Here is a 20,981-nt window from a genome sequence, read left to right as displayed (position 1 = left end):
ACTGTTACAGGTAGTTGAAACCTAACCGCAGCTTGCTGCATAAGGTTATGAAACCCACCTATGTCTTCTGGTGGTGAGTCCAATGGTTGTGGAGTTGGTGGAGATGGCATGGGGATAACATAAGAATCCCACGGATCCAAAGAAGGATTTTCTGGTAATTCGCCTTCTTCTACTTCTTCATCTGAAGATGTATCCAAAGTTTGAGTAGGCAAAATAGGCTGTTGAGGTTCCCCGACGGGAGAAATAGGTGCTGGAAAATCAGGCTGAAGAATAGGGTCTGGAACTGCCGCAGGCGGAGGTGGAGAAATGACCTGCTGTGGTGGAAAACGTTGCCTATAATCTGTCAACATGGCCTGTAAGTCCTGGATGAGGTTCGGGGGCAGATGGCTGGACTCTGAAGCCTGAGACTGCCTCTGGTATCCTGAATGATGAGGAACAACAATGTCCTCCTGATAGTAATATTCAGTGTACTCTTCATCCTCCTCATCATCTTGACACTTGATGTTTAATTCGAAGGATGGTGAGCTATCCCAAAAGCTCCTTCGTTGTCATCATCATCATAGTCATCCTCCTCTTCATGAGCATAAGTCTCGAGGAGGTGAGATGGCGTAGGCAGTGAGATATAAGAACATTCTTGTCTTTGGAAAGATCTTAGTTGAAAAGCCTTCGAGGAGACAGGTGTAGAAAATGCTTGTATTGCCACTAAAGGCTTTGTAGAAGCAGTATCTAGTGTCGTAGATGGTGTGGTAGACAATGGAGGCAGTGGAGACCGAGTTGCTGTCAAAGGGCTCTTGATGGTAGTCGTCGTTGCTGGCATCGTCGACAGAATCATCGTCGACGGACTCGACGTCAATGGAATCATCATCGACGGACTTGACATCGACTGGACTCTCGTCGACGGACTCGACGTCGATGGGATCATCGTCGACGGACTCGACGTCGACGGAATCATCGTCGACGGACTACCGTCGTCGACGAACTTGTTGTCGACGGAACCATCGTCGACGGGCTTGACTTCTTCGTCGACGAGACAGTCGTCGACGGCACCGTAGATGCTTTCATCGATGATGGAGGCTTCGCCGACGGTACCTTCGTTGACGAGTGTTTTGACTTCGACGACGAGGCTGTCGTCGACGGATCGACGACGATGGTTTTCTTCATCACAATGGAAATCCTAGTTGACAAGATAGGAGAGGTGATAGATGAAGTAGAAATAGTCACCGTTGACGAAGGAGCTGAGGAAGTGACAGGGATGGTCGTCATAGGAAAAGCTGAAGAGACAGAGCAGTTTTTACTCATTGTTTTATGAATCTTAGAGTCCTTGAGAGCTGAAGCTTAAGAGAAAGATGATGGAGATCTCTGAGAAGGACCAGAAGTGGAGTGGGAGGTTTTGATATGTTTTCTCCCCTCACCTGATGAACTATCCTGAGATCTTGCTCTCTTGCTGGAGGTCGAAGCTCTCTCATCATCTTCAGCAGAAGAATATTTGAGCCATAAAAGGACTCTGGCCTCCCTATCCCTTAAGGTTTTAGAAGGGAAGGTGTGGCAGAGCTTACACATTTTTGCCTCATGCTTTGGGTAGAGGCAATAAATACAGTCCTTATGTTGATCATCAACATGGACTCTCTTCTTGTCGCATGTTCTGCAAGGTCTAAACAAGGCCTTCTTGTCAGACATCCTGAAGGAAACAAAACTGAGTACGAACTCAGGGAGACTCCCTTCAACACGACGTGCTGTGAAAATCTGAGGAGAACTGGCTCTGCAGAGAGTGTTCTAGAGGGTGCTGTAAGCTGATTGGTTGGGACAAAATCTTTGGTCCTTTTGGCATAATGAGGTAGATAGGCTACAACAGTTTAGGCCTCAGGCCTTTCTCTTAGGCCTACTACTATAATTTACCTTTGGCACTGCTTTTTTATATATCGTGGGACTCTCGCCTCGGCGACGGGGAATGATTTAGGCATATGAATCTATGAAAGATACCCCAATACTGGATAAGTTGTAGTAATTTATACTTCTATTTGTGTTTCTTGGGCTTAGTGGCATGCCCAAGAAGACAATGTAGCGGGGATGTCTGTACCCTTAAACCCATACCTCTTCTCACCGACTCCACCACCTGGGTCCAGAATGAATATACATCAGGGCAGTCCCAGGCAGGGTGCTGAAAGTCTGCCCCCATTGCACCACACCATGAGCACTCCTCTGAGCACGCTGAATCAATGTAGCTCAGACCTAATGGAGTCATATATGTGCGATGTAAGTAGTTGAACTGAATCAACTTGAAGTGTGCATTGCAGGACACTGTGCGTGTGAGTGTGCATATCGCTTTCCACTGTGAGTAGGTCAAGGGGTCCGTCAGATCCCCAGACCATGCTGAGCGAGCCCTGGGGGTGGGCAGGTGTGGTGTTTACTGCAGACCTTTGGAATTCAGCAGAATTGGAAAGTTCAGGTTAGATTATTAAGTTGTGAGTCAGGAACTGGGTATAGAGTAAAATGATGTGAATTACTTGAGATGAAGCATTTGTGATGATTCCTCCACATGCCCTTGGTGTAGGTCAAGGTTAGGGAGAGATCTAGGGATCCAATGTGGCATCTTAGGGCTGTAATCAAGAAATTGGACACCAAGACGCTTCATGTTGCAAAAAGACTTATTAAGAACAAGGAGATCTTACACTAAAGGCAAACACATCTACTGACTTTAAAATGCCAGGTGATCATCAGGCAACTGAAAAAAGACAGAGAATGTGACTAATGTGTTTGAAAAGATAAAAAATATGATATAACTGCCTGTGTAAATTCTTCTTAGCATCTAGGAGTAGCCCGTATAGAGCTGTGCCTCCCTTCCACAATGATGACTCTGCCCCCCTATGGTGTGTCTGGGGCCAGGACCTACACTTACAATGGGGAGTGTTGTGCATTTGACTAGTGCCCCCCAGAACTGGTTTGGACTGAGTCCAGGGCCATGTACCAGGGCAGAACAAAGACCATGTGCAGTATAAATATTGGGGCTATGACCCCAAGTCTTTTGAACTGGAACTGTCCATACTGGGGACTGGACGAAGAGGCCTGCTGGGCGCCAGGAGGAATCGCCACTGGGGAATGAGCTGCTGTCTGCTGGGGGGGCGGGCTGAAAATACTTCCCCCCTGCTGAGGGACCCGGTGTGCTGGCTGCCCTGTGCCCAGCACTGTGTATTTTTTGTTCTAGTACGTAGTGAGTGCTGGAAATTCACCCTGCTCCTTCAAAGTGCGTGTGGAGCGCTGCACAGGGTATGGAGAGCGTTCCCTCTAGTCTTTTACTTGGGGAAAGAGCATGCAGAACATCCTGGTTGTAATTTACAGAAAGCAAGTGGTGAGCGCTGTGGTGGTGCACGCATTGCATGTTTGGTGCTGCCCGGTCCCTGTTGCTCAGGGCAACCAGAGGGGAGAGCTGGAAATCAGAAGTGCTCCTCCCCACCCCCTTTTCTCCTGCTTCCTAATCCGGCCCGCAGTCCCGAGATGCCAAGCGGCCAAGACGGGACACGGAGACAAAGCGGAAGCCAGGCAGATCCTGGTTGTGGGCGGGGCCCGTTGCCAGGAACAACGAGCCAACAGGAGCTGACCCCTACGGAGAAAAGGAAGTCAGGCAGAGGTGTAGCCGGTCTGTGGGCGGGGCTCCCGTGATGACGAGGAGAGCCCAGCATGCTGCCTGAGCCTGTTTGTGGGCAGGCCCGGCAGAAGGTGGAGCTGGCGCCTCGCGGGCTCCTCGACCCAGGATTACCCGAGGAGAAGAAACGGAGCTCCATTCGCAGGCTGCATTCCATGACTTCCCACCTCCCCCTACCTGGTAGAGGGAGAGGAGGGTCATCAATGATCGCCGGACGCGGCGGGGAGATCGGAAAAGCAGAGCGACACCCAGTGAATAGGGTCAGTACGAACGCCCAAGGACGGTGTGCTCGCGCTAAGCTAACGGATCTCTAGGTAGGAGACCCTTTTCTTTATTTCTGCATTCTCAACCTAGTCGCAGATGCGCGCATGGTTGTGGGCAGCTGCGAGCATCCTGATACTGGGGGCATTGTGGTGTTTTGGTCAATACGGGGTAAACCTCGACGGAGGCCCCCACTCCTCACTAAGGAAGAGTAGTATTAGTAGTCCTCAAGCGGGAAAAAACCACTTATGACTACTGCGCAGTTACGCCTGCATTAGGACGCTCGTGTATTTTAAAATTTCCCGTTTTGGTCCTTTGTTTTAATTTTCGGTTGCACTTAGCTTTTCCCTGGTTTTAATCCCGCATTGACACTGCCCGCATTGCCTCACACTAATTGTACCCTCACCGCTACTTTGGCGGGCCGGTCCCTCGCCTTTCAGACTTAGGTGGGCGCCTTCTTGGGTGGGGGTTGGGGAAGCGCTGCATTGAACGGCGCTCTAGCAGTCAGATGGACTGGCTAGAGGCTGTTCCGGGCTCTATTTAAAGAAGGCAGAAGGTAGGCTCTCCCTGCTCAGGCTCATTGCCGCTCTACTTACGCCTGCACTAGGACGCTCGTGTATTTTAAAATTCCCCGTTTTGGTCCTTTGTTTTAATTTTCGGTTGCACTTAGCTTTCCCCTGGTTTTAATCCCGCATTGACACTGCCCTTATTGCCTCACACTAATTGTACCCTCACCGCTACTTTGGCGGGCCGGTCCCTCGCCTTTCAGACATAGGTGGGCGCCATCTTGGGTGGGGGTTGGGGAAGCGCTGCATTGAACGGCGTTCTAGCAGTCAGGTGGACTGGCTAGAGGCTGTTCCGGGCTCTATTTAAAGAAGGCAGAAGGTAGGCTCTTCCTGCTCAGGCTCATTGCCGCTCTACTTACGCCTGCACTAGGACGCTCGTGTATTTTAAAATTCCCAGTTTTGGTCCTTTGTTTTAATTTTCGGTTGCACTTAGCTTTCCCCTGGTTTTAATCCCGCATTGACACTGCCCGCATTGCCTCACACTAATTGTACCCTCACCGCTACTTTGGCGGGCCGGCCCCTCGCCTTTCAGACATAGGTGGGCGCCATCTTGGGTGGGGGTTGGGGAAGCGCTGCATTGAACGGCGCTCTAGCAGTCAGGTGGACTGGCTAGAGGCTGTTCCGGGCTCTATTTAAAGAAGGCAGAAGGTAGGCTCTTCCTGCTCAGGCTCATTGCCGCTCTACTTACGCCTGCACTAGGACGCTCGTGTATTTTAAAATTCCCCATTTTGGCCCTTTGTTTTAATTTTCGGTTGCACTTAGCTTTCCCCTGGTTTTAATCCCGCATTGACACTGCCCGCATTGCCTCACACTAATTGTACCCTCACCGCTACTTTGGCGGGCCGGTCCCTCGCCTTTCAGACTTAGGTGGGCGCCATCTTGGGTGGGGGTTGGGGAAGCGCTGCATTGAACGGCGCTCTAGCAGTCAGGTGGACTGGCTAGAGCCCCACTTAAACCGGGCATTATGGCGCGCAGCGTGTGCGCGCGGCGTGTACGCCGCTGCCACGCCGGAGTCACGCCAGAGTCCAGCCCGTCTGCGCCCGTCCGCGCTGAGGATGGGCTGGACAGCTGGACGTCCGGTATTGATATCTCTGACTCTCCTCATTTTAGATATACCTTTCAGACTCTGCTCGAGTTTAAACCCCCTAGGCGCACATGTTCACATACCTGCTCTCCTGACGATCTTTTACGCCCTCTATCATGTGGTTGCTGGACATCTAACATGATAAGCCCCACCCCCCTACCATCTAGGCATAGGCCCAAACAACTCACTTTTCCTGGAGCTAGGGCAGGGAAGGAAGACTGTATTCTCCTCAATGCCCGCTCGCTCATTAAAAACAACATTTTGTTCAGGGAATTTATATCAGATAGGAAGCCTTCCCTGGTTTTTGTTACTGAAACCTGGGCAAAGGACTCTTCCGGTCCAGATCTCATTGAAGCAATCCCGGAAGGATATTGCTTGGCTCGGCATGATAGACTGGGCCGGGTGGGAGGAGGGCTAGCAATTCTTTATAGGGATCATTTCCACTGCCACACTGCTGCTATTTCTGACCCAAAGGATAGCTTTCAAGCACTTTCCTTTTCCATAAAAAGTGGCCACAGAGTCCTCCTTAATGGAATTTTGGCATACCGCCCTCCTGGCCCACGAACTAATTTTGGCCAACGGCTGCTCCACATCCTAGAACCCTATTTTGGTCAAAAAGACTTTACGATTCTAGGAGATTTTAATTTCCATTTAGAGAGGCACGACATCAAGGATACCATCTCCTTGTTGGATACCATGTCAGCCTGTGGCTTTGACCAGCTGGTCAAAGGGGCCACTCATCGAGCTGGGCATATGCTCAATGGAATTTTTTCCAATGACGAGAGGCTGATGATCAAGGACCCTATTCCTCTGTCATGGTCTGATCATCTGGCCGTCCCATTTGAGCTAATCTGTCCGCTCATCTATGCGCCCATAAATACACCCAGCAAGCAAGAACTTTGTAGGAACTTTAAGGATATCTCAAATAGCTCCTTCTCCCCTTGGGCTCCCAATTTGTGTTTATCTCAAGAAGAAAGTGTTTCTACAGCTGTCACGCACTTTGAAAGAATCATGACTGAAGCACTAGACGAATTAGCCCCGTTTCAGTCCGGCCGCCGTGCCAGAAAAAGGCCCTCAGCCCCCTGGTTTTCGGAACACCTTAGACTCCTGAGACAGGAGGTAAGGAGGCGGGAGCACCTCTGGCACTCTGGATGGGACCTAAAAGATAAGGAAGCTCACAAAATCTTGTTGAGGAAGTATAAGGCTGAAATTATAAAAGCCAAACAAGAGCATTTCACGGCCTTGACAACTTTATTGTCCTCCCCAAGAGAGCTCTTTAGGGTTGTAGATTCACTTATAACCCTCCAAACCCCAGATCCTGTAGTAGCTTCCCAAGAGCTTTGCAACAACATTGCCTCTTTCTTCCAGGCAAAAATATTAGATATCTACTCTGCCTTGGAGCTACAAAAATCTCTTATGAGTGGGCCCCCTGCTTTAGGGGCTATGGACCACGCCCCGGCTGAAACTCTTCCTTTAGGAATTTTAGATTCATTCCCCCCACTTTCCTTAGAGGATCTGGACAGCCTCCTTAATAAAACTAAATCGGGCTCTCCTCTGGATGTGTGCCCCCTCAGGATCCTTAAACAATGCAGGGAAACTCTCTTGCCTCCTCTGGTGGATATTATGAACAGAGCCATGAGAGACGGCCTTTTCCCCACCCAATGGAAAAGTGCAGTGGTAAAACCTCTTTTAAAAAAGACCTCCCTGGATCCGTCGATTTTAAAAAACTTCCGGCCCATTTCACTACTTCCAGCGCCAGCAAAGATGTTAGAAGCTCATCTTAACACGCATCTTGCTGCTTTTGTAGAGAGCTCGGCCTGTCTTGACTCCTCTCAACATGGTTTCAGGAGGGAACACAGCACTGAGTCGGCCCTCACCATAGTGTTGGATAATATCCGTACACGCGTTGATGAGGGCCAGACCACCCTTCTGATCCTGTTGGATCTGACGGCGGCTTTTGATACCCTTTCTCCCTCAGTATTAACATCTCGGCTGAGGGAGATTGGGGTGCAAGGTGCAGCTCTAGATCTACTCACTTCTTTCCTCAATCATCGAGTGCAAAGAGTGAAGTTGGGGCAGTACCTATCTCCATCCCTCCCTGTGCAATGTGGGGTCCCTCAGGGGTCGGCTCTTAGCCTGACCCTATTTAACATCTATGTGACCCCACTTGCCAGGCTTATTAGATCTTTCGGGATGGAGATAGTTTCCTATGCGGATGACACCCAGATCCTTGTCTCTCTCTCCCAGTCTAGTGTCCCGACTGCCTCCAATTTTAGATCTTGTATGGAGGCAGTCGGTCAATGGATGATCCTTAATTCGCTGAAATTAAATGGAGAGAAGACGGAGGTAATGGTGTTTGGAGGGAAAGATGACGTATGGACATCCTGCATGTGGCCAGACTCATTAGGAGCTTCTCCCACCCCTACCTCCTCTGCAAAAAATCTTGGGGTCATGATTGATCCTGCCCTTAACATGGGTAAACAGGTCAGTAGAACCATCTCCACCTGCTGGGGCATTGTCCATGTCTTGAGGAGGATCAGGCCTTACCTATCCCTACAAGCAAGGAAACAGCTTGCTGTTGCCCTCATTGGCTCCCGGTTGGACTACTGCAATGCGCTGTATGCGGGAATGAATAAGAGTCTACTGCAGCGCTTGCAGATAGTCCAGAATGCCGCTGCCAGATTTGTCCTGGATCTTTCTAAACGCGCCTCAGCTACAGCCGCCAGAAAGCTGTTGCATTGGCTTCCTGTTGAGGACCGCATTCACTTTAAGACCCTATGTATGACATACAGGGCTTTAGCTAAAAACAGTCCCACCGGTGTAGGATCCATCCTGTCTCGCTACACTCCCTCCAGGGATCTGCGATCCTCTGGCAGACTTCTCCTATCTGCCCCCCGTTTCAGGAGAGTGAAATGGGGTGGCAGGGCTTTCTCCACTTTGGCGCCCAAGTGGTGGAATGCCCTCCCGCTGGAAATAAGATCTCTACCCACTCTTCAGGCATTCAGAAGTGCTCTGAAAACACATCTCTTTGTGCAAGCGTATCTGTAGGGGCGTAGTGATGACATTTATGATCTGTTTTGTTAGGCGCCTTGATGCCTTCGGGTTATTGTCTGCGCGGTATAAATTTTATTCAATCAATCAATCAATCAAGGGGGGAGCGAAAAGGCACTTGGACTGCTGATTGGGGGCCCGTGGGCTCTAAGGGATATCGTGGCATATTGTCAAGTTATTGGTTATGCCTCAGAGGGGCATGACGTGGTGTGGAAATGATGCGCTGCACTGCTAATTCTGTGTATGCATAATGTGCTATGCTGAGTACCCATGTGTGTAGTGATAAGGATATGGTGCACTGCTGCTGGTGATGGTTTATGCCTAATGTGTTCGTGCTAAGTGTGCCCTTATCAGTGGTTACTGGTTGTCTTCACTAACTGTGAGCGGTGATGTTATGACAGAGGCCCGTTTGACCCTGTGGTGTATATAATCCCTGTAAAGGCATGCCAAGAGCCAGGTGGCACAGTGCATATACATGTTCATATTGTAATGTGTTTTATGGATAATACGAAGGCTATTTTTACATAACCTTGTGTGGAGTTTTTTTTGTGGTGTGCCTAGTGTGTAGCTGCTGTGGGAGTGTGTTGCGCAAACGCTTTACACATTGCCTCTGGGCTAAGCCTGACTGCTCTGCCAAGCTACCAAGGGGGTGAACAGGGGTTAATTTCAACATGTAACTCTCTTGCCCTGACTAGAGTGGTGGTTTCTGCCTGGCTTAGGCGCATGCCCAAGCCAAACAGGAATCACATTTCTAACAGTTTTCTTTCTTCAACTGATAGAATGATCCTTCTGTTGAATCTCATTGATCGCAGAAACGCTGTCAGGTTGAAGGTGTAGTTGCAGCTCCTTTGCTGATGTCTTCTGTTGTTACTCTGACTGGTTTGGACTTTATCGCAGGACAATGTATGGTGTATACTCCTTACTTTCAGTAACAATATTGGGGTAAATCACTATGGGCCCGATGTAGGTAAATCTGATTTACCGACTCTAGAATACCAAATTTTACAGATTCGGTATTCTAGATTCGGTAAATCAGATGTAGGTAAAAATTCGGTAATTTTTACCGTATCTGTGTGATTCGGTAATTACCGAATCGGTATTTACCGATTCAGTAATTGCCATTGATTCCTATGGGCCTTGAGGCCTTGAGGAAATACTGATTCGGTAAAATTACCAATTTTACAAGGGGTACAGGGTGTCACTTTGACACCCTGTTGCACCCCTCATTCTGGCTTGTGTGCCATGTGCCCTAAGGGCATGTATGTGTGCCACATGGCACAGGTGTACATGCACAGATGTGCATTCACACAGGAATTCGTTATTTACCATGACATAGTATGTCATGGTAAATAACGAATTCTTAAGGGCCTGTGGCACTGTTTCCAGTGCCACCTACATATAGATTTACCGATTCGGTAAATTTACCGAATCGGTATTTTACAGAATCGGTAAATTTACTGATTCTGTAAAATATAGGTCCCCTACATCTCGACCGGTATTTGGTGATCTACATCTGGCCCTATGTCTGTGAACTTCACCTTTTCAGTGTATCTGCATAGTTAACAAAGCACCTATTATGGAAATGTTGCTGCAGGAAGAATAATCTTATATATAAAGTTTAAATATACAAAAATGCGATATACTGATGTAATGGTATATAATGTTTGAGTTTTCTGTCAATGAGCCTCCTCTGTGTGCATTTTGTTATTGCAGTATGTGCCCAAGATATCACCTTTTCCCTTGTCCATTTACCATTGCCTTTCCTCAGTGTACTTTACAAATGACTTGGATTTTTCTGATTAGTTATATTTGCCCCATTGTATTTTTGGTGATGCATCATTTGTAAGCAACCCATTATTTATGATACTCATGGCTTGGCATTATTGTGAATCTGCTCACTGTTTGTGGTTCCCTTACATGACCAAATATGTCTGGGATTTTGTGTACAATAAAGGAACATTTTTTAAAAAGCAAGCAAATGCAAACATAAATGTATCCTAACTTTACCAAATCCACTTCTAGCTGGCATCTTTCAAGGAAGTTCTGATTGTGCCACAAACAATGACTAAGAAAACATTTGTTCTCATCACTTACTCTTAACCTACTAGATATAACTGAATGATGCACCAGACCCAAGCCTGCCCATGATCACTAACTTCCTACCATAAACCAAACTGAGGGAAATGTTAGTGGTCCACCATTCCTAAAAATGGACTCAAGCATCAGCCAAGGAATCGTCCTTAAACAGACTGCAGGTAGTCCAGAATAGGGAAGCCCGTTTAGTGACCAACGCCACTCCCAGAACAGCTTCACTTACCCTACTCCGTAAACTGCATTGACCACCCATTCGCAAAAGAATCAACTTCAAGATTTGCTGCATGGTGTTCAAAGCCCTAAACTATATGGGACCTATATATATGACGGACAAGCTGGTCAGATACACTCCCTCCAGGACCATTTGCTCAGGTTCAAAGATCTCCTCCTCATACCTTGCATAAAATTGGCTAGATTAGGGGGTACATCATTTTCCTATTTAGCTCCATTACTTTGGAACTAACTGCCCATCCACCTACGTCTCTTCACCAACTACCTATCCTTCAGAAAGCTGCTAAAACCTCACTGTTCTGATCTTTCCCATTTTGGTTGTCTAAGGCTGTTGCAGTGCAGAGATGCTGGGGTGATTCATGCACTCTATAAATTATATAAATAAATAAATACACACACAAGGTGTGATCGCAATTCAGTTAGAGACAACATGCACAAATAATCTCCAGGTACACCCGAAAATACTACAGGGATTTCTGGATAACACTGCACTCCCCACACTGGGGAGAGCAGAGGCAGAAGCCTAGGAGCACCAATTTCAAAAGATAAAATTATCGCAGCTATCAGAAAACTAAAGCCGGAGAAAAATCCGGGGAGCGACGGGCTCCCGGAAGAGTTCTATCAGAAATTAGCTCTGGTGTTAGCTGATCATATATTGGAAGTATTTAATGAAGCCCTAGTTACCAAAAACTATGCGAGAGGCGGTGGTGACTATGGTCCTCAAACCAGATAAAACCCTCCTCTGTCCGAACTTCTATAGGCTGATTTCCCTATTAAATATAGATGCCAAACTACTAATTGGGTTCTAGCATCCTGATTATTGCCCTATATGCCCCAATTGATGCATCCAGACCAGGCTGGGTTTATTCCTAAAAGGAATACAACATATAATCTGCGTATGTTGGCACATGAGTAAAGAAAATGAGAGCTGCACATTGGCATTGTTAGATATTCAAGAGGCTTTCGATTCAGTCAAAAGGGAGTATATATGGGCAGTACTTGAAAAGATGAGATTAGGAAGAAAATATATAAAATGGATGAAAAAAAATGGTACACTAACCCAGTGGCCAGAGTGTGACTTCGGGGCCAAGTGTCAGAAAGTTTCACATGACGGAGAGGTACCAAACAGGGGTGCCCCTTATTGCTGCTCTTGTTTGCCATTGGGATGGAACCCCTGGCGGTCACATTGAGAAGTAGGATCGGGGGATGGGAATTCAGTTGGGAGCCACGAACCATGTAGTCTCCATGTACGCCGAAGATACTCTTATATACCTTCGCCAACCTGAAGAAGCAGTACTGGTTCTTCTCACAGGGTTTGAGACATTCGGTGAGCTAATCGGCCTTCACCTTAATCCAGGGAAATCCAAACTGTTCCCCATGGGGAGTCTGGTCGGGAAAAGTGAAGCTGATCTGCCTAGAGTAGGGATGAGGCGGGTACGAGACAAAGTCAGATACTTGGGGATTAGGCTGACGCACGTGCATATGGCATACCTAGACAATAACATAGGAAGAAAAGTGGAAGGCATCAAAAGATTTGTCACATTCTGGAAGGAGCTTCCATTGTCCCTGATGGGCAGAGTAGCACTGATAAAAATGGTCATCCTACCACGGTCCCTATATGCCCTCCGGAACTCCTTGTACAGAATCCCACATAGGTATTTTTACACAATTAGAGCGCCTTATGGTAGAATTGCTGTGGGGATCCAAAAGGAAACAAATAAAACTAAATACTCTGCAATGAAAATGGGAGTTGGGGGAAATGGAGGTTCTTCCATTGGAGCTATATTATATGGCTTCACAACTCCAGCATATGGTACACTGGTTGGATGAACAGGATAATTGGTAGAAACAGCTGTTAGCAGATACACAGAAAGGGACTACTTTTCCGGAGCTACTCATGCTGGGTATTGGAGTACCCAGATCCTTCCATACATTATAAGACACGTGGCAGCGGTCTGGGAAACAGCTGTGCAGAAAGTGGTTAGGTGAGCACCTTTGTCCCCAGAAACACCAATATGGATTGTAAAGCCCTTCAAAATGATAGGGGAAACAATGGCCATTAATAAATGGATGGAAGGAGGATACCAATTGATGGGAGACCTATACAGCAACGAACGGTTCATAACGAGGGAGGAGGCAGAGAACACATTTGAGCTGGGCAGAGGGCAGTACTTACGAAGAGTTCCGCAGTAGCCTGGGAATTATGGCCCACATTCCCACAGGACCCTCCCATCACAGCAGTCTTACAGGTGATAACTGGCCTAGCGGGAGGTCGTAGATTGTTCTTGCACATATTTAGAGCACTAAGGGAGGATCTCCCCAACAGCCCCCTTCCAATACACACAAGATGGGTCAGAACGATGGATGAACCCTTAAATGAGAAGGAATGGAGGAAAGTTCATGAAGGGGTTAAACAGAAAAGCTCTAACGCGAGGTTCAAACTCATACAATTCAACATAATTCATCAGGCATATTTAACCCTGCGAGTAATACATAAAATATACCCGGAGCGCACAAACCACTGCCCTAGATGCAGACACCCGACGCTCATTTTTTACATATGGTGTGGGACTGCTCTGAACTAACACAATACTGGGGAAAGGTAATAGACAATCTACAAACCGCTTCTGGATGGAGAATACCAACCACTAAAAAAGTAGTAGTGCTGGGACTTCTCCCCACAACAAAACCCTTAGCAGAAAGTGTGTTTCACTGGGACTTGTATTAGCAAAAAGAAGAATACCAATCAGGTGGTTGAGCTCCGGCCCCCCACAATCGAGGGATGGGCAAAAGACTTGAACGAATGGGCAACAGCAGAATTAGTTCAAATGAAAAAACATCAGACGAGACGATAAACTAGAAGAGGATGCGATGGCCTGGTACCTCATGACAGTAGATATAAAAAATTTAAAAAAAGAGGACTCCCCGGATGGGTAGGTAGAACTAATTCCATCAGAAAAGGAAGAGCTAGACATAGAGAAAATGACTAGACCTCCAACAAAGAACGCAGTATAGACGACTATCATATTACAAGTAGGACAGGTTTTTCTCTTGTATATGTACGTAATAACACAACATTAAGGAGGGGGGGTAAGCTGAATGCTATTGGTATTCATTGTTAACAAAACGGTAAAAGCAAAATATGAACTATAAGCGTCTCAGAGGATGCTCTGAGGATATGAGCTCCTGATATTTGAAGCATGTTGGCTCCACATATTGGAGACAAGGACTATGTAAGTTGATGTGACATGAACAAATGGAAACTGTGTTGATAACATGCAAAATGCCAATAAAATATAAAAAATAAAATAAAATTTTACCAAATAACAACAAAGATTTTGCATAATGCAAAATGCATTACTCTGAAAACCCAAGAATGCTTTCTACATCGGACCCCGCTTATTTTCCAGTGAATCACCACCAATAACCATAATCCTTAAAATTCACACTATTAGGATACATTTACAAGACATACAGATTTGGACTCATGATTCACGACAGACACATTTGTACTATCTTTTTCGTGCTGTGAAACACATACCTCCAGCCAGAGCATAATTGTCCTGTTTAGGGGCAGGGAATCTGGTTTTATGAAGAGTATAATTGTATGAAGAATTATGTGATCGAATGTTGAAACAAGATGAAATGTATAATCAACAATGTGGAAAGTGTCCCCGTTTCCTTTAGAGGAATATATAAATTCAAAAGGATGGGTACTGCGTCGGGTTCTGCTGCAATTTAATGCTCTTCTAGAGGAAGCGTCGCTTTCTGCATTCGGAAACCTTTAGCAATTTACAACTTCTTTTTACAACACTAGCACCATCTTTATAATAAATGCTCAGTAATTAAAGTATAGAGAGAAACACGGAAAGGACAAAAACATAATTATTCTAAAATTATGGCAAGGACTATGTTTGGAGTGCTAGCATTACCGCTAAAGAACTCATTTGCCTCTAAATAATTGGTCTCAAGGGAAGAGGTTCACTCAATTGTGGCTACAGTTTGTAAAAAAAAAAACTTTAATTTTTGTGTGATATTTATTGCACATAATTGAATAACAAACCCTCCAGAAATCCACAATAAAGCAAAGTCTCTTTAAAACCTTGGTAAAAACAAAGCCAATACTTCTTAGCGCAATTTATCACTACAACCCCTCCAGGAGATTTGTGTTTACCTTGCACAGCACATTACAATAGGACGCTAGAAAAGATTCACAGTGACCAGGGGCTCGCTATGATGAATACGACATTGTACAAGTGATAGATCATAAGACTGTACTTAACAGCTCAGGCAAATATTTAAACAACAAAGCCATATATGGTGACATCACAATGTAAATCTTCTCGTTTCATATCTAATGTTTAACTTTAAACCTTTAATTAGAAACATGGAGTAAAGCAAACCTGGATCTATGTGTCTAGAAGGTCTGCGGAGTCCATTTGTTTGTTTCTGTGAAAAGACAAAACACAAGCTGACCTTAATTGGTTGCATATGTGTAAACACACACACACATACATATACATATATATATAGAGAGAGAGTCAGAGAAAGAGCGAAAGAGAGAGTAATAACTGAATTAACCATTCACTACAAAGATGAGGCTTCATTCAGTTCGTACTGAGAACCCCTTACAAATACACAACAACATTGAAAACAATTGACCAGAAATTGTAAAAAAAAAAAAATGTTTTAAACTTTGGAAATTTAGGGCCATTTGTATCATCAAACTATTTTGCATTTCCTAAATAGCGAATTTTAGGGAATTGCTATTTAGGAATTGCAAAATGGTATGTATGAAAAAAATCGCTTTTTATTTGCGATTCCTTAAGCTTCCTTATTAGCGAATTCGCATTTTGCGAATTCGCAATTAAGGAATAATTTCCAATGCATTCCTATGGGCCAGGAGGCCCATAGGAATGAATGCAAAATAATTCTCAAATTGCAAATTCACAATTTGCTAATCGCAATTTGAGAATTATTGCATGGGTGCAGGGGTGTCTCAAAGACACCCTGCTGCACCCCTTAAATGTACATGTGTGTGCATATGGCGCATATACATGCCCTATGGGCATGTGTGTGTGCATCACATGCCACCTTTAAAAATGCCAATTTGTGCATTTTTGGAAGAATTCGCAAGTTACCATCAACTACAAGTTGGTGGTAATTTGCGAATTCTTAACCACAATTCGCAAGCCAAAAATGCTACATACATAGCATTTAAGGAATCGCAAAATTGCGATTCCCTAAATGCTATGGAAAAATAAGGAATCGCACAAGTTTGCAATTCCTTATTTTGGGAATGTGTCATACATCCCAAAACATGCAAAAAGGCCGTTTGCGATTCGCAAAGGCCAAAATTCTGCGAATTTCGGCCTTTGCGAATCACAAAAGGCTTGATACATATGGCCCTTAGTCCTGTAACATTTCCCCTATAACTGGAGTCAATTTCAGATTTTTTTTTAGGATTCACAAAGATCTTCAAGAGGACTCACTTTAAGCTTTAGAGACGTTTCTGCGGAGTGGTTCAGAAACTCTGTTTTGAGCATTAAGTTTCTCATATCCATGAGGATTGACAGATGCGTAAATGTTACAGATTTACATTTATGCACACCTGAATACTTTTTTATTTCTCTATCGGATAAATATTGTTCCTCATCAAGAAACTCTTCCAACGTACTTCTTTCAATATTTGAGGATTACCACAATATCTACACTGATTTACTTCTACACTATGCCAGATTAAGTATCCAGGGCAGAAATGTGCCTTGTAAATGTTTGTGAGTATCTACAAACTTGCAAATATGTTGGTGTTCACCAAATTTGCAACGCATCACAAACCTGGAATGCACATCTAGTGGTCCTTAGAGCAACATTATGGACACTTAACCATACTGATATAACAGCAATCATGTGTAAGTCACTTGTAAGTGTAAAATCACATTTTGTAAATACAACATGAGAATTTACATTCGTATAAGTGATTTGCACACTTAAATGTAACATAGGTGCGCAAAAGGCTTTTTGAATATATCCAATGTAGTCAAATTTGTTTTCATCGGACATCACTTCATAGTTTAATTTTCATATTTATATTTAGTTATGCTTTCAAGGGTGAGGTTGCTTGTTTATGGAGTAGGAAAAGTTGAATTTTTCATGAATTATTCAATTGTGACAGAATGGGGCAATTACCAACACGAAGGACTGACAATCAGTTTTAACAGCTGTAGAAATCCACAGAGCATAGCTATCATTTAAGCAACATAGGGCTGTCAATCTAAATCTGATTTAACAGTTGTAACAAAGCAGTGTTTTTAGATACACACCTTTATTTCATAGCATTACACAAAGACCACAAAGACTTTACAAGTTTCCTTTGTCACACTGTATTTGTATGCTCTACGGTCCCTTATGTATAGGAAAATGTCTTCATCTTTGTCACCAATGGGGTCAAAACAACGATTTCATTTTCGTTAATAAATAAGACAATGCTCATTCCTTTCCATTTCGTAAAACAACTGTGCAATTTTTTTAATTAATGATTAAAATAATGCACGATAAAAAAACAGTGAACATTCTCACGGTTTCTGAAGCAATGCAGCAGGCATTGCTTTTTATTACTGGATAACACAGTGACTCCTCCTTATCGCCTGTTGTCTCCCCTGCAACCGTAACTCCATTGATCTTTCTAGTAGGCACTTTAGCCCTCACTCACTGCAGTTCCACCCATCTTGTACTGCACCATTCCCCTCTGATCCCCAACCACGTGACCTTCCATGCCCTACATAAACCTTGTTCTGATACTGTCTTCCAATCTCTATTCCATAGCTGCCAACATGCCACTAAATCCTCTTTAAATACTACTTTTATCTCAAGCCTGAGTGCAGCACTGTGTTCCAGCACTTTCAGCAGTGGTGCTAAAAATGACTTCTTTGGCCAACTGCAACCTGCAGTCAACTCAGAACATATGTCAACACAGAACATTTCTGCATAGCCAATTCAGCTCTTCTACTGAAATGAGAATAGCAGGGGACAAGCCTAGTTGGTTGTGCGTCCAACTCCGAGCCTCCACTCAAAAACTCTTTGGGCCTAATTACGAATATGGCAGTCCACCAACCGCCAGATTTGTGGGGGTGTGGCAGTGGTGGTCTTCTGACCGCCCTATTACAACTAGGACAGTCGGCTGTCCATTGCTTTGCCGCACCCACCGGTCCCTGGTGATGTTGCAGTGGTCAGGATGCTGCAATATGCTTGGCAGGACCGCCACGGCATATTACAAGTTTCCTCTCCGCCACGGTTTTCATGGCAGTTCCTCCTCCATGAAAACCATGACAGAGAAGAAACAAATGCCTCTACGTCATCGGGTGCATGCAGAGGGGCACAAGACGTGCCCCCTGTGTGCATACACCCCAGTTCCTGCACGGTATGGACTTTACACTCCATGCCATGCAGGAACTGTTTTTGGCGTTCCCATTGCAGTGTCCATTTTCAGGGCTTCTCCCTGGGAACGTAAAAAAAATCCTGTCAGTCATGAGAAATACTTGTAATCTGCTGGGTGGCCTGACCACGGGTCTGGCGGTGTGGCGGCAGGATGGACCCATGCTGCACCACCAAACTTGTAATCAGGCCCTAAGTATTCATGAGGCTGGCTTTAGTGATAGTTGACACCCAACAAGAAATACCTGATGATGCACTCCAGCCAACTAAATAGCTCCATAGCTTCAACCCCAGCTATACCAACCATGTTCTTAAATGGATCTGCTTTTTTGGGGGCGGACTTGATGGGATACTATCAAGGGAGCCTGAGACACAGAATAGTCCTCTTACTGTCCCCAAAATATTGCCATGTCAAATCCAGAACTAATAGGATGGGTATTCCACAGTGATCACCTGATAACTCTAAAAGCCTTCATTAGAGTGGATCATTCTGTGAAGCCCGGGGTCACAGAAATCAATTTGAAAAAAATGGTTGCGGCATAAAGTATTTTTCTATCTTCCTTTAAGGTGTTTGTGATGCTTAGAGAGTTGCAAAATACAGAAAAAACGGACAGCAATCTACTACCCCAATGGTTAATGGCCACTCCCTTGAGGTCCTTAGAATTCAGATGGCAGGAAAGCAGTGGGATATTGGAACAGAATATATCAGTGCGTATATTCAGCTAGATATGGAGCCTGCTTTGAAGTAGAGCAACTCATTGTGTGCAGGTTGAATAGGGCGATTGGTGATCAGGGACCCAGAGTGTCCCTGGGTTCAGTCATTTTGCTGAAAGCAATTGATCTATACACTGAAGGCCAACAGAAACAACTGAGCCTGTTTTGCTACTGACGCCTCCATGAGGGATATCTAAATTCAGAAGGTGAGAAACTAATATATGTCTGGTACCAGCAAGCAATATTGGACTATAGGAGACTTTCTGACGCATGTAGCCAATAAGAAAGCGGGATATGTGAAGGGCAGTCCCAAGGCAGGGTGCTGTAGTGATGATGTTAGTTGACTGCTAGCCTCATCCATGCCCATCACATGAGGGCAGATAGGTGAGTCAGGTCAATAGGAAACAATGGCAAGCCACAAAATTTGTGTTTACAAGAGAGTGCAATACACTTACAGTTTGGGAGAAATGTGAGTCGGAGGGTCTTAGGGAAGTCAGAAGGTAATTGACCCAATTGTAACAACTGAGGTCTTTTGCCACTGGTGTCATAGTGCCCGGTTACCAAGGACCCCAAACCCGGAACAAAGCAAATCTTTTTAGAACTTGCCACTCATGGTAGCGAGCAGACAATGTTTATTTAGGAGAGGTGCTAAGGACTAGAGATTCAGAACTCAGAAATGGAACAAACAACATTTAATACATTGCTATCCACTGCTTTTAATTTTAAAAAGGAAAACTACTTTATTACACACAGCTAAATACTACAAATTAACAAATATATACAAAGTGGCAGCTGAAAATACCCATGGTGACCCCTTACGGGCTTCATGGTGTTTAGGGGGTACACTTTAAGGAAAGGTCACACAGTTCAAGTACTCCATTAAATGTACCCTGGACACATGTGCCGGGGGCTCTTCTGAAGGTCTGTGTACCAGCAAGCCCTAACCCCTGGAAGCACAATGCCTCTTCACCTCATGTGCCTGGCACAACATGAGTGGTTTAAAAAAGTCAGAGCTACTATCTTTGGCAGTGTGTAACCATAACAGTCAAACATTTGGCTTGCTTTGCTGGCTATCAGTCATCCACTTGTTTATGTGATATTTCCTGTTGCTTTTTAGTTGTTTTAGGCTAATGATACCAGGTGATTGTTCTTGACCTCTATCTTGTTTGAGCTGCATAATGGTATCTTGTTTTTTCTAATAATCATCTCCCATTAGAATTGACTATCTTTTTTTCCTTTTCTATTTTAGTTTGATTACAATTGTATTATCCTCATTCATCATTTCCTACACTCCTTGATCCTAGATACTAGTCTACTCCTCCTTTTTAATTTCATTAGTTCAATACTCACGGTTCTGTCACTATACTTACAGTATGCTTGCTGAACATTACTTCTGCATTTAACACTTGTGGAGCATGTTTTCCTTGCAAATTCTGCTCATCCTGATTTATTGGTTTAAGCACTTTGCTTATCACACAAAATCCATTCATCTAGCAATTAATCAACAAATGTTGTTAGTGTTATAACATGCACTTATGTGAACTCAAATTACTGACATGAAGGAAGACCCAAAACCTCAACATAGTGCAGCAATAGATGTTTGTTGTTTAAAATACTGAAATCCACTAAAGATGTCATGAATTAACTGAGGGAAACATCCTTTACTCTGCATGCGTTACAACACATATCATTACCCAGCATTTTTTACTCTGCAAAAATCTTTACAATGCAGAGCTTCACACCGCAAACCATTACAACACATTCATCATTACAATGCCCCGGTAGAGTTAGAACAGTAAATTAGTGTTGTAATGGACAATGCGTTGTAATGGACTGTGTTGTAAAGGCCTAAGTTGTAAAAGTTTTTGCAGAGTTAAAAACGCGGGGTAATAGCACGTGTTGTTGA

General features: G+C 44.7%; 1 protein-coding gene across 1 annotated transcript in view; it reads right to left on the bottom strand.

Annotated features, from left to right (window-relative positions):
- VAV3 (vav guanine nucleotide exchange factor 3) overlaps positions 1–20,981 on the bottom strand; it is a 1,314,294-nt gene that overhangs the window by 425,477 nt on the left and 867,836 nt on the right. Inside the window, exon 19 of the mRNA XM_078668453.1 lies at positions 15,331–15,376. Within this exon, the coding sequence (XP_078524579.1) occupies positions 15,331–15,376 (46 nt within the window). The remainder of the gene's footprint in view (positions 1–15,330; positions 15,377–20,981) is intronic.

The sequence above is a fragment of the Lissotriton helveticus genome, chromosome 1_2, assembly GCF_964261635.1.
Source record: "Lissotriton helveticus chromosome 1_2, aLisHel1.1, whole genome shotgun sequence".
Classification (NCBI taxonomy): Eukaryota; Metazoa; Chordata; class Amphibia; order Caudata; family Salamandridae; genus Lissotriton; species Lissotriton helveticus.
Note: the sequence above shows the minus strand (reverse complement) of the source record. Positions and strands in the feature narration are given on the sequence as shown.